This window comes from Parambassis ranga, chromosome 6 (genome assembly GCF_900634625.1).
Source record: "Parambassis ranga chromosome 6, fParRan2.1, whole genome shotgun sequence".
Classification (NCBI taxonomy): domain Eukaryota; kingdom Metazoa; phylum Chordata; class Actinopteri; family Ambassidae; genus Parambassis; species Parambassis ranga.
The window spans coordinates 4365292-4378530 of NC_041027.1; the positions used below are offsets into that span (position 1 = coordinate 4365292).

At 42.8% G+C, this 13239-nt stretch overlaps 1 protein-coding gene and 1 long non-coding RNA gene across 2 annotated transcripts in view; one reads left to right on the top strand and one right to left on the bottom strand.

Moving 5' to 3' along the window:
* Positions 1-9862, top strand: part of LOC114437147 (uncharacterized) — a 48307-nt gene extending 38445 nt beyond the window's left edge. Inside the window, exon 4 of the long non-coding RNA XR_003670890.1 lies at positions 9388-9862. This is a non-coding gene — a long non-coding RNA (uncharacterized LOC114437147). The remainder of the gene's footprint in view (positions 1-9387) is intronic.
* Positions 1-11996, bottom strand: part of hipk2 (homeodomain interacting protein kinase 2) — a 63219-nt gene extending 51223 nt beyond the window's left edge. Inside the window, exon 1 of the mRNA XM_028407623.1 lies at positions 11610-11996. Coding sequence (XP_028263424.1) covers positions 11610-11628 — 19 coding nt within the window. The 5' untranslated portion in view covers positions 11629-11996. The remainder of the gene's footprint in view (positions 1-11609) is intronic.
* Positions 11997-13239: the final 1243 nt, after the last annotated feature.

Here is a 13239-nt window from a genome sequence, read left to right on the forward strand (position 1 = left end):
GATACAACACAGGCACCCAACCCATCACCTAGGAGACAGAGACAGTCGATAGGTTTGTCCCATTGATGTCCCTTGCCCTAGATATATATTTGGACTTCTTCCTGAGGCCTTATGATTACCGGCGCTCTGGTGACCTTAAGTGAGTCTTTACCGGACATCCCAGAGTCTGCAGGAATGGAAGGCAATGGGCGGGGGAAAGGAGGTCAAATCGCTGGCTAATGACATGACTTCTGACTGTCTAGACAAAGCATTATCTCAACCATCAATGCTATGTGTGTTGCCTGCCACCGCCACCTTTTATTTAACCACCCAACCGAGACTGAAACTGTGCCATTCTTGATTCACCAAAATTCTGGAAATTTTATAGAGAAATAAACACCTATGTTCTAAAGTTTTGTACCTCACGGTGCCCTAATATACATCCATTCTACCAGCATAAAGGACAGAGCATATATTTTCCATAAAGGTTTTTTCCTGCATGCTTTCTTTTGGTATATTTCCACACACTGGGGCAGTGTGAATCCATTTAAGCACTACCTCTCAGAGAACACTGAGTTACTTGCCAAGCCTGTGACCAGCTCACATCATCAAAGTAGGTGGTCATGCTGTGGGTCAAGAAAGCCTTTCAGTGCAGGAAATTTTATTTTTCCTGTAAATTTAGTTTAAGGTAAAAATACCACAGGACTCTTGATAAAACTGGAACTACAGTGTCTGGTTTGAGCACGTTAGTGAGGCTTTTACACTTTCTGGCTAAGATTAAAACATCTGTTAGAAAGGTAACACTACTTAAATAATATTGTTGTGACATACTTGCTGCATTTTAAAGTATACCCAGTTATTTGTAACCTATTAATCTCTTTCTTAACTCATATTTCCTGCTTTTCTTTACATTTTGACTGCTTCTTCAATGTAAGTGCTTTTACTTCCATGGTGGCATCATAGCTGACAGATCCACTGGTCGAGGACCTGTTGTATGGTTTATAGTGACAGATACTTTGGGGTTAAATGCACAAGTGAACACACCACTGAAGAGGAACATCTTGTCCATACAGAGCAGTTTAGCCTTGTGTTGCTGCCTCCTGCCTGAGCTCTGTCCTCTGTGGGGGAGCTGGAGCTTGACACTGCATAGTCTCTCTCTATCTCTCTCTCTCTCTCTCTCTCGAGGCCACTATTGACCACCCTGCCTGCTTTTTTAGCTCTCTCATCTCAGCGTATTTATAGAATAATGCATCAGACGAGCTTGCAGGGAGATACTGTCATGCAGACTGCAGCTCCATCAGGCTTTAATGCTCTTCCTGACTACAGTATTTGACCAGTAGGAATGGCCACATCATTTCTCTCTGCTCTCTCACAAACACACAAAAGAGGACAAATATCCCTCTAGCATGTGTACAGACTAAAAGGCAAATATAAATGCTGTCGCACAGGACCTCCTAGCTTGTAAATCAACAACACGCCTGCTGTAAATGTGACACTCCCTCATCCAACCCCCCCCCCTCCTTCCTGGAAGCAAACAGCCAAAGATACAACATGTTGTGTTAGCTGTGAGATAACATGTTCAGTCAGCACTTGTTAAAATGCATATGCATAGATAGATGAACGCACACACACAGGATGTTGCACAAATATCCACACAAACGCTGTACTGATGTGATCCAGAACTCTGAATGTGGATAACTTGCTTATACTAAGCCATGATACTAGAAACAACCTGCAACAACTGTCAGTAGATAAGGAAGCCGCTATTCACATTGTAAATGTGGTCATAAAACGGCTGGTGTGAGAAAAACATTTGCCTTGTTTATACTGCCAGGTCAGCCTAACCAGGCGCTGAACCGAGACGCAGGGTGGAAGAGAGGAGAGGGAGATGTGGGGGGGGGATGTGTGGCACTGCTGGAGCTGGATTTCTTATTAATCAAATCACGAGTGTAGTAAGTGTACAAAGCTAAGAAAGACAGAAGGAAATAAAGGAAGGAAGAAAGAAGAGTGGCCAACAATAAACCAAAGGCACCTGTTAACTCGCCTTCACTGTCACTGTCATCCACTGTGTGAAGAAAGCTGCTCTGACTACAGTTGCAAACGGAGCACAGGGGCCATGTGGGGCTACGCACCTGATAAGCAGACGTTCTCCACGCTGCTTATCATTTTCAAACAGTAAGAAACACCCGACTACACCACACTTCCTCTTATATCATTAGGATTCACAATGACAGCCAGATGCATTGTACTATAATGAGATCAACATATGAGAACCACAGGCAAGAAACTAACCCAGTGGGGGAGGACACACATGTGAGAGAATAAAAATAATGTACAATGGAAAATTGATTTGAAAGCAGAATGGATTGTTTGCATACTTTTGTTGCTCCACAGCCTACTGACCAAAAGAGGTTTTAGTGTGAATGTGAATGATAGCATTTTCTTTTTTCTTTTTTTCTTTTTTTTTGCTGTTCTTGCACCCCAACCCAACCAAACCAAAGTGGCCATGTTCATACTCCCTCCCCTCTCTGTGAACCCTGTCCTCATTTGCCCTCAGTTGGGTTGCTTTTCTCAGCTGTAATCCTGCGCTGTGTTGACAGTCATACAAAGATGTTATTAAGTCATTAAATAAATTAATGTTCATGGACTCTATGTGCTGTTAGTAAATTAAAGACAGAGACAGTGGGGAAAAGATGTCAGATGAAGCGAGTATTGCATTGGACAGTGTTTTGAGGAGACGGCATCACATCCCCACCCTGTCTCCCTGCCCTGTCCCGTGGAACAGACTGCTAAGCATTGGTTTTGGGCGTTCTCTTAAACTCAAGGGTCAAAGTCTGCTGCTGCATTAATATCCAACAGAGACAGCTGGATAAATGCCTGTCCTGCTCCACACACCACCTAGGATGTACAGTACATAACAACACACACACACAGATTAGTTGCGTGTCTTTGCATTTCTGAGAATTCATGTGTGTTTTCACTGTGTAACTTTATGTCTGTTGGTGCCTCTAAGGACTTCCACAGCTATCTGACAAAGACATCTTAGCTATGCAGCAACAAACCACCACCCCAAAACACACACACACACCCAGGGGAATTAATTTGATGCCCCACCCGTTTAAAACCCCAGCAATGAACCCCAACAACAGAGGAACCAGTTCAACCTGACCAGGCGCCTTGGGACCAATCATGCACTGACAGGGCCATCACTTCCTGCATTTACAAAACACAGCTGCATTCAGAAAGCAAACTTATAGCTGATAAAAATAAAATGAGCTGTTAGGGAGCAGGCAGCGTCTTGGCTGGGTTCTTGAGCCCCCCCCCGCCCCTCGCAAAGTGGGAATGGTGCAGATGCTTCCCTAGGCAACAAGAGTGTGTGATATTTCAAGGATGTGTGTGAATCTAAAGCTTGGGGCCTATTTATGCAACAGATTAGCTCATTTAAGGTATACCTGCTATATTCTTCATCTAAGATGCTTTAACATGCCCTCCTGTCTTCATACTATAGATGACTCATATGTTTAATGAACTAAACTTTATCTATTTATCTTTTTTCTCCTAAATTCTCTCATTCTGCCTGTCTTTTCTCTAACAAATGCACACAATCACATCTATATATATTTAACGAGCTTTTAAAAGATTATAGCACACACAAACACATGCTCCCATACCAATTTAGAATGGCATATGTGTCCTTAATCCAACTGACAGTAGTGTCGTAAACATGGCTGTCAATTCCTTCTGGCCGCAGAGCTGAGGTAATAAATATGGCTAGCCAAGTCAGCCCTCTGTGTCTGATTCAGCGTGAAAATCATGGCTTTAACTGATTATATTTACAGGGTCCTAAGAGTCACAAATAGCATCCGAAACCAGTCAGGAAATGGCTATTCTGGCAATCAGGGAAGTGCATATTTGAATTGGCTCACATGGTAAACACCTTCATAAGGAGAATGAGAGTTGTGTTTTACAAATACGCATATTACAACAAACTTTGTTACAAGAAATAAGATCCATGTACTGTAAGAATTTGCCAGCTTGTTTCTGGTCCTGTGATCTGAGATGTTTCTAAACTACGCGTTTTGTGTGAGCTGAGAGGGGTTTTAACAGATGGAAAAGAGGAACTGTGCGAAGTTAGTAAATAGTGATTCATTTTTACTGTGAGATGCTTTACTGGGAATAAAGACTGAAATAAAGTGGTCTTTTAGACCAGAGAGAGCTGCTTTTATCCATTAACATATTACTGACAGGTATAATAACCCTAATGTTATGAATTAAAAACTCACACTCTGTCTCTATGTCTGAGGCCTATTGAGGTAAAAACAACTGGCCCGGCTTAGGCTGCTGTATAGCAGAGAAGAAAACAAAACAGGTCCTCATAGCTAAATGTCAACTATTGGCCTTTTCTATGGGACAGTTTCTCTGAAAGTGCTGGAGGGATGCAAACAAGTTTGTGTTTGTTTGCAGCTACTGAGGAGACAGGCACCTTATTGGACAGCCTTGATCCTAGAAGTATGAAGAGAGGCAGGTTAAATGACACAAAGGGTGAGCTCTACGACCTCCCCCAACCACCAATGTCGCCACTAGTGAATGCCACCACTTACCCGCCCACCCCCTGCAGTACCCCCTGACCTCTGGCAGGGCTGCTGGGACTCACAAGCCAGAGAAAAAAAGTATTCATCTCTTGACCCTGGCACCAGTACCTCCCTCCTTCCATTTCTGCCTCACTTTTCCACTCTCTTGTCACTCCCCATCTCTCTGCCACTCTCCCTCTCCATCTCTGTCTCTCACACTGAATGCAGGGGTCAGTTCAAAAGGCTGTCAGGCAGGGCTGCTGGCTGGCCATAATGTGCCTGAGGCTTTGAAGTGCAGTGGATCTAAAAGTTGTGCAGCCTGCTTTTTATACTGCAAAACAATTGAGGCCCATGTACACACACAAGTATTGTGATTCCTGTGTTCTGTTCAGTCACATTTACCTTAAATTCACATTTTTTAATGACAGTTAACTGTTAATGTGAATGAGGAGCATCTCAAAGATGCGTGCCTCTGCTGCAAATCTAAAAAAAAGGCTTTTAAGAATAGGAATATTAAAGGTATAACTATTTCTCCAAAAGATTCATTTAATAAGCATAACCATTCACTAAACCTGAAACTTGAGATTGTAGTACTGCAAGTATAAAGAAATATTTCCTGCAGTTAGGACATTCAGCTTTTTTTTCCCTCAAGATTTGGAGCGTTATTAGAGGAGCCACTAAAATGTCTAATTGAATCAGTGACTTTTTAACATTTCCCCCTCTCTACATCATCTCTTAAAAGCTCGGAAGAGCTTGGTTTCCAGCCTTCAGCAGTAACCAAGGAATTCTTTTTACACATGTGAATATTAAACAGATACACAGACCATTTTACTGCCTTCTAAAATCTCTGAGATTTCTATCAACACATTTCATCATTTTGCCTCGTGCTCCTTTTGTTGTGTGACTTGTTTGCTGGTCTATTGAAAATGATTTTCCACTGGGAATACAGACATCCTTTGAGAATCCTGAACAAAATTAAGAAAAAAAAAAAGACTTGAGAGGGAGGAACGACTATCTATAACAATGACCGTCACTTTATTTCCACTCTTCTGGCTAATGTGAGGATGTGTCATCACAGCTGCATTCATGGTAACAGAATAATGAGAAACACACAGCGTGTAGAGAAGATTATAATGATTGGATAAGAAGATGAGAAGTGGAGGATGACTGAGAAAGAACATGAGTGAGCTGAGGGAAAGGACTAAAGCTGCTCATTTCCATGCCTGTTGACTCTTTTGACTACCACAGTCGCTGTCTATTGCTTTCTCCTTTCTCTGTTCTGTGCCTTTTGCCTCCTGGCTCTGGACAGAAACTGGTTTGAGCACTCGTCTGAGCTTTGAAGTCCTTTGGTTATCAGCCAAGCGTGGCGCTGTACCTGCAGCCATCTGTGAAGGGGCCGCCAGCAGCCGCCCATCGCTCTACTTCCCTTCCATGACCAAGAGGGGCCGAAGCCAGGAGTGGCGATGGGGCTGGCAGCGGCACTTAGTCCATGTTGGCCAGCCACACATGGTGGAGCCCATAGCTGCATTAAGGAATAGATACACCCTAAAATACCCCCCGCCCTCAACGCCCTCATCTTACCGTGTAATTCAGTACCTCTATGCTTATTTTAATATCTGTCTGTAAACACCCCCCAACCTCCCTTTCTTTCCACACCAGCCCACTGTGCTTCTTTTGTCTCAGAAGAGGAAAAAAATGTGGAGGTTATGAAAGCCTTGATTAAAAACTGCAAACCATTTTTCACTGCGCGCGCCATGTAATATGAAGAGACAGTTAGGATCTTTTGTTTAAATGAAGTGTCTTTGAGTGCAGCAGTTGTCCTCACCATCCAGCTGTAGTGCCTCACATCATCAGTTGTCTTTGCACCACATCGGAGGCTTTGTTCAACTCTGTTTTCGCATCTGTGTTCACGTGCACTGTGACATGTCAAGTTGAAATGAGCCAGTGATAAATAGTATAGCCAGCACTGGCAACTCTCTTCCAGAGAGAGTGCAATGTCAAATGGACTGGTATGGGGCGGTACATTATCACAAACAATAGGATTAAGACCTGGGACAATGTGCACGAAAAACAGGCTGGTGGATTACTTTGGGGGGGGGGGGGGTGATTGGGATGAAGCAATAAGACAAGCCAGGGGGACTCAGAGAGGCGGGAAGCGGTGGGGGAGGCTTTTGGTTAGATGGGGGGGGGGGGGGGGGGGGGGTGTTAAGATTAAGGAGAACAAAAAAGCTACAGTAGCCAGACCTCTTCTTCTCAGACCATCCTCCAATTATACACACACACACATACACAGGGGCTTCCAATCTGGCCATCAGGCTGTTGCTGAAGTGTCACATGGGCACCATGTGTGCTGGCCAATGGCCTCTCGGCTTATCAACAAACAGAGCAGGATGGAAGGACAGATAAGAGATAGATGTGGGGGTGGGGCAGGGAAATGCAGGGTGGGAACTGGAGGGGGTCACTGGCAGATGATGAGAGATTGCAAAGTGAGCATGCAATATATGGTATGTGAGCAAAATGCAAATCGTTCTCATGCTGCACTGTGCAATATTACTCACATATAGAAATGATCTGACATCCTCGGCATATAAAGTGCCCTTTATGCTCTAGGAATCCATTTTATAATTACTGCTTAACAGGCGCAAGTTAACAAAAGGCCTTATTCACTCTGTTGCATTGAGAAGTAGTAAAATGTGAACCTTTGTTTGAACCGGGGATCAGACAGCAGATCAAAGCAGAAAGAGACTCCCAGCATCACACTTTTTTAACAGATACAGGTATACAGAGGTTACAAGAGGAGGTCACTTAGGTTTAGTCTAGCTTCTTACAAGCTGTTTGTGAGATTACCAAGTTGTCCTATTATGCTGGAGAGTCCATTCACTCACACAGGAAACCTTAGATCAAGTTTGATTCCCATGTGGGACCATCAATTTTTAGTTCTTGTTTTAGGCTACAGCTTCTTTTTTACTTGCTGGTAGGTAACTTCAACAACTGAAAGGATCATACCATTTTCTGAGCCTGTATTTTAAACCTAGAGATGGAAAGATATTGGCTATGCACATATTTAAAGTTGTATTGCTTAATTGCTGATGCAGAAACCACTAAATATACATATTGTTTTCAGATCTAGTTTCATGTCAGCTTGTTTTGTGCAGATTAGACACACCTACAGGTCCACATGCACCCTCAAACTGGGGACATCCTTAGTATATAACTATTTAATGGGAAGGTCAACTCCTCACTGCATTGTAATTGTATTGAATTCAGATATCCTATTTATGTAACTTAATCTACACAAACATCCAACTGGAGCGGTTCAAAGATGCCAGCTCCACCAGGCTCCTCCCTAACAGAGCCTGGAGTCGTTACACTGCGAGTCAGAGCCAGCAACAGCTGTTCCAAACAAGCTGACACCACACACAATGTGCAACAAAAGTGCAGGGGGGGGAAAAAGGCCTTCACACATGCATGACAACCAACACGGAAATGCCTTGTGTAAGCAGTCGACAGGGTTGAGGCTCCATCCCAGCCAATCTCCCTCTACCCCTTTTATGAAAAAAAATATCTAACTAATGTCAGCAACTGATGTGGTCTGTGCCTCACCCCCACCCCCACCCCCTTCCATGTTCAAGGACCTCAGAGCCGGGCTTTTAGAGTTGTTTCTGAAACATATGGCAGAAGCACTAAAACAGGAGGCTTACTGACTGAGGAGAAAATGAGAATTGCAAAGTTCTCTTGCATCTCAATTAAATTTCTTCCATGCCCAGAAAAAAGGCAAACCAGAAGAATGATGTTCTCCACAGAAATGTCATGAAAAGAAGTATAAAATTTTGAGGCTGTTGAAACAGTATTCTACTCATATTGATGGCTAGGTCTCCTGTGTCAGACTGGCCTCTACCAACCTGTCATTTCAGTTCTGCCTCACCCACAGCAACCCCCCCCACCCCTGTTTCCAAAACCCTCAGATCACACCTGTGAACTATCACACACGCACATCAGAGAGCTCACATATTACCCTGTCTTCATATTAAACTCACACTCTACCTCTACCTTCTACTAAATGCTTCAACAAATCAATAGCACAAAGAATCCCAGAACAGTGGATTTCACTTTCTTTCTTTTTCAAATAGGAAGCTTTGAATAATGCAAAAGCGATAGTTGTAAAGACAGCTTATCCATTTTCACAACCCTTTCGGAGCAAACAAGGCATAAGGTGGTGAATCAAGTTGACAAAAAGATCAACTGTGTCAAAGTAAAAAACAAGATACACAGATAGCACCTACAAGGATTATCACAGCGATGACTGCTCTTTCCTTGAAGAGCTAAACACACCACCCTGCTTTGTCATAACAATCAGGAAGAGAGGCCCTACATCAGCTTAACCACCCCCCACCCCCCCACCTTGGCCCTGCCATGGGGTGTGGCTCTGCCGTGGCCCCCAAAGGCCCCCAGGGTTCTTCCTGCAATTCTAATCAAAGTTTTTAAAAAAAGCTGTAACCTTGGAGTCATGGTCTGTAAGGAAGATATCAATCAAGCAGTTCCAAACAAGCGTGAGGGGAAGAGGGAGGGAGACATAGGGAGGGTTCTGAGAAAGTCCTGCTCTCTCTGTCCTTCAGCCTCTTTCTCTGTCCTCAGAGGACAACCTTGCCCTCAATAAGGGTAAAGGAGCATTTCCCCACACCCAGAAACCACAAGGAAATTCAAAGTCACATTAACACATAATGGCCGTGTGGATGGATAAAACATTAATCTGCCTGTGATGCGGCAGCGCCTGTCACTGTCACAACCATCATCAGCAGCAGCTTCTGAGTCATCCCCTGTCCATTTTTTTTTCCAGGCTGGAATGAATGTATCCACTCTGGAATAACACTGGTTGACCCATGAGATGAAGCCGCCTCCCTGCCTGGTGCCCAAGTCCTGCAGCTGTCTAATCCTCCCGCAAGCCTGCGCTACACACAGGCAGCGGTGCTTGTACACACAAACAGATAGAAACCTATGCACATGGATGCACGAGCACACCATAACACCCATATCTAGCAGCCAGGGCAGGAGAAGCAGGGTTCTGGTGACGTCTGAGTATTAGCTTTTCCACAGCTGGGGGCTGCTGGACCTGCTCCATTCATCAGACATCCATCAAGGTGTCAGTTTGGGTTATGAGACCAGGCTCCCAGGGTGATCACACCACTACCCTTCCTGCCAGCAGGTCTGCCTGATGGCCTTCTGTCTGGGCCAAAAGCTAACATGTAAACAGGGAAAAAAAAAAACAAAAAAAACAAACTGGTAACAGCACATATCAGTCACACTTATGATCATCTCCACCTGTCTGATTGCTAATAAACAAAATATTTTCTTTTCTTCAGAGTTCAACTCTAAACAATCAAAGGAAGCATTATTATGTTATTAGTTTCCCTGTAGTTAAGGGTGAGTAATTACCATAATAGCTAGTCCTATATATATGAAGAGCCTCCTAAACCCTATTTTCCACCGGAGACTTTGGTCATTTCCATGACTGCTCTACATAACAGCCCTCTCCAACACCGAGGAGGACAGGCAAGGTAATTAATTCCCCCTGCTGCCTCTTTCTCTTCCCTTCTCCTCCTCTCTATAGTGAAGGGAAAAGCCAGGCAATGTAATTTACACTAATTACCTTTTGCATAGGAGTCTAATTTCAACTTTCCTTTTCATGTTGAAACATCAGAGTCTTGGGCTATGCTTCTAAGCTTCAACACAAACTTATGAAAAATATAGGGACATAACGGCACTCATAGACAATCTTATTGTATGTTAGGATACCGTGTCTTACATAGTTGCCTATGAAGACTGACTTTTTCTAGTGGTGTCTCTTTAAAATGTGTTACTTTTGTGTATGTTTTTTTTCTTAATGGTGATTTTTTTATAGAATAGGCAGGGGTTCCCTTTAATGCCAGCAGAGGGACTATAGAGTAGACATGTAGAGATTAAACATGAGGTTCCAATATAAATATGAGAAACATCAGTGCTCCTCATGTGTTTGTATTCAGTTTGCCTATAATCAATAAGAAGCATATAGCTTTGTGTTATTTATAAATACTGTCTGTTTTTGTATGACACCGGAGCATCTCTACAGGGAACAGCACTTCTTAATAACTACAACTGAATGAAATCAACATATACAATAAAAACGCGTGCACTTGTGCTGTCATCTTCGCTTTATCATCGTATTTAACCTTTAGATCTTATTCAGGACCATTCACACACCTCCGATCATGCACGGGTTGTAATGGGCCGCTTGCATTGTTTTTTATAGGCTAAAGAAACCCACCTTGCAACGACATTGCACAGAAAAAACACAATATGTGTGTGCATGAATTACTCTCTTTGGAATAGAATAAAACTGTGTGAGAGCAAATAATTTGGAGAAGCATGCGGGGTAGCATTCTCTCAATTGGATTAGTCACAGCCACAATGCTGCAGCGATAGCGAATTTGCTGTATTTTTAAGCTTGCTTTTCGTTTCCGGAAGACAAAATACACACATATGAATCAATGCACCAACAAGGCATTGAAATACTTAAAGTCAGAAATTGTGTGTGTGTATGTGTTTGGAATAATTGGGAGGCAGAAGAATGGATACAGGCGAAGACTGGAGGACCGATCGGTCTCCGATCCTTCTTTCATACCCTGTCCAAGCAGCTATAATTCCTAACAAGGAACAAACCTGAGTGACAAAACACAACATTTCCATGTGTCTGGACACACTATGTGTTAAACACTGGTTTCTCTTAACGACCCTTTTTTTCAGAAGAGGTTGTGCAGGCTTATCAGCGCTATTTTAACGGGCAAAGCTCAGACTGGTACCACAATCTGACTGAGCATTATTCTTCAACTGTGTGCCCAAAAGCACGCAGGAATTTCACAGCCTATTGAAGCAGGGTTAGAAAATATACTGTTGATGTGATTTTTTTTTGACAGCTGAAAGAACGCATCTACTCCCCCTACGTATGAGCAGCAATTCAATTGTATCACAATTGATACAGCGGCACAGAAAGAAAAGGCAGCAACATTTCCAAAACCACCTTACCTTCGTATACAGGGGCCATCGGTGCAAGGGTTTCTGTTATTCATGGCAAAAAATAAAGCGAGATATCTGTTCAAAACTCAATAAAAATCTGCCATCTTGAAACACTGATGAGAGGGTCGCCGCGGTCTCCTGCATTACTGGCCCAGTTCATTAGTGAGAAAAATAATGCTCATAATTCATATCCAGTATGGGTCCGATGCGAGGAAGTCGACAGATGAGAGGGCTGTAAGTGCAGTTGAAATCCCAGCCGCGGTGTATTTTCTTGAGGCTCAGATGATGAGCCACGATGACAGGTTTACTTCAGCTATTGTGCGACATGTCTGTGGAGTGAGGAGTCTCTGCAAAAGTTGCAGTGGTCAGAGCGCAAAGCGAGTTTGGTGTACAGTGAGAGAGTCGATTGTCGATCGAGTCGATGGAGGCAACGAGGAGATGCATCACTCTCTGCTGGGCGGTCTCAGGTACTATAAAAACAACACACAAACAACATAATCATTATTTACAAATATATGTAAACATTAAGAGCGATGTCTGAAGTCTTATAAAGAAATGAAATAAAAACACAATAAATGGCAATACACTAAAAATAAAGAAAATTTCTATTAATACATTATTGTCATTATTATTATTAATATTATTATTGTTATTATTATTATCATCATCATCATTATTGACTTTTTGTTACACTTATAAGTCTAAATGATTGATTCTTATGTCTTCTGCTCCCTTTACGGATTCTGATCTGTTACAAACATTGCCATACTTGTTTTAGACAAATGTTTACTCTTCATAAAAATATCCTAATATTTAGTTATAATTATTGGGACATGAGTCTGAAGCTCTGTTGCACTCGACATTCATTCACAGGCGTGCAAAGTGCCCGGGTTCGATGATGCTGCGTGCTTTTGGTGACGCCTGCGTGAGGCTGAAGCGCTCCTACTGTAGGCTACACTATGACGACATGAGATTTGCACAGAACGAACTGGAATCGGATTACACAGGCTCACACAAATGTGAGTAATCTGTCATTTACCAGCGATCCTGCACTCACAGCAATATGCGCACAGAGCAACCTCTAAATTAAACATGTCTACGTACACATGTGGGCGGTTGTTAACGCGCTATTTCACAGAGTTAAGTAGGTTTACCCTATAGCTCTGACTATAAAGTAAGCTATTAAAATTAATCACTCAAAGAAAACATCAATAAGTATCTATAGTAGAAAGTGATCCACAGTTTCAGGAAAATATAATGCATTGCATATCATATGGAATACAACTATATTTGATCACAGATGTGGCTGAACTGAGTCACTGTGAAAAACCAATCAGTGATGCGCTGTCTTCAGCAGATACTGTGCATGTCCTGTAAGCCATACAGCTTTGCAGCACGTCACGCAATTCAAATTAAATTATGTCGCACAGCCTGCAGCCACACACATCATATAGGCTTTGGCTGACCACTGCATGGCTAAGTAATGATGTAACTGCAGGACAGGCATAAAATTAGGCCTTAGAGGCCCACCGGGTGTGCAACCTATATTTGTTTAGCATTAAAGCTTTAGGCAATGCAGTTCTACCATCAGAAGCACATTGTTTATTCATACTACTTCAATGAAAAAAAGACTACAATG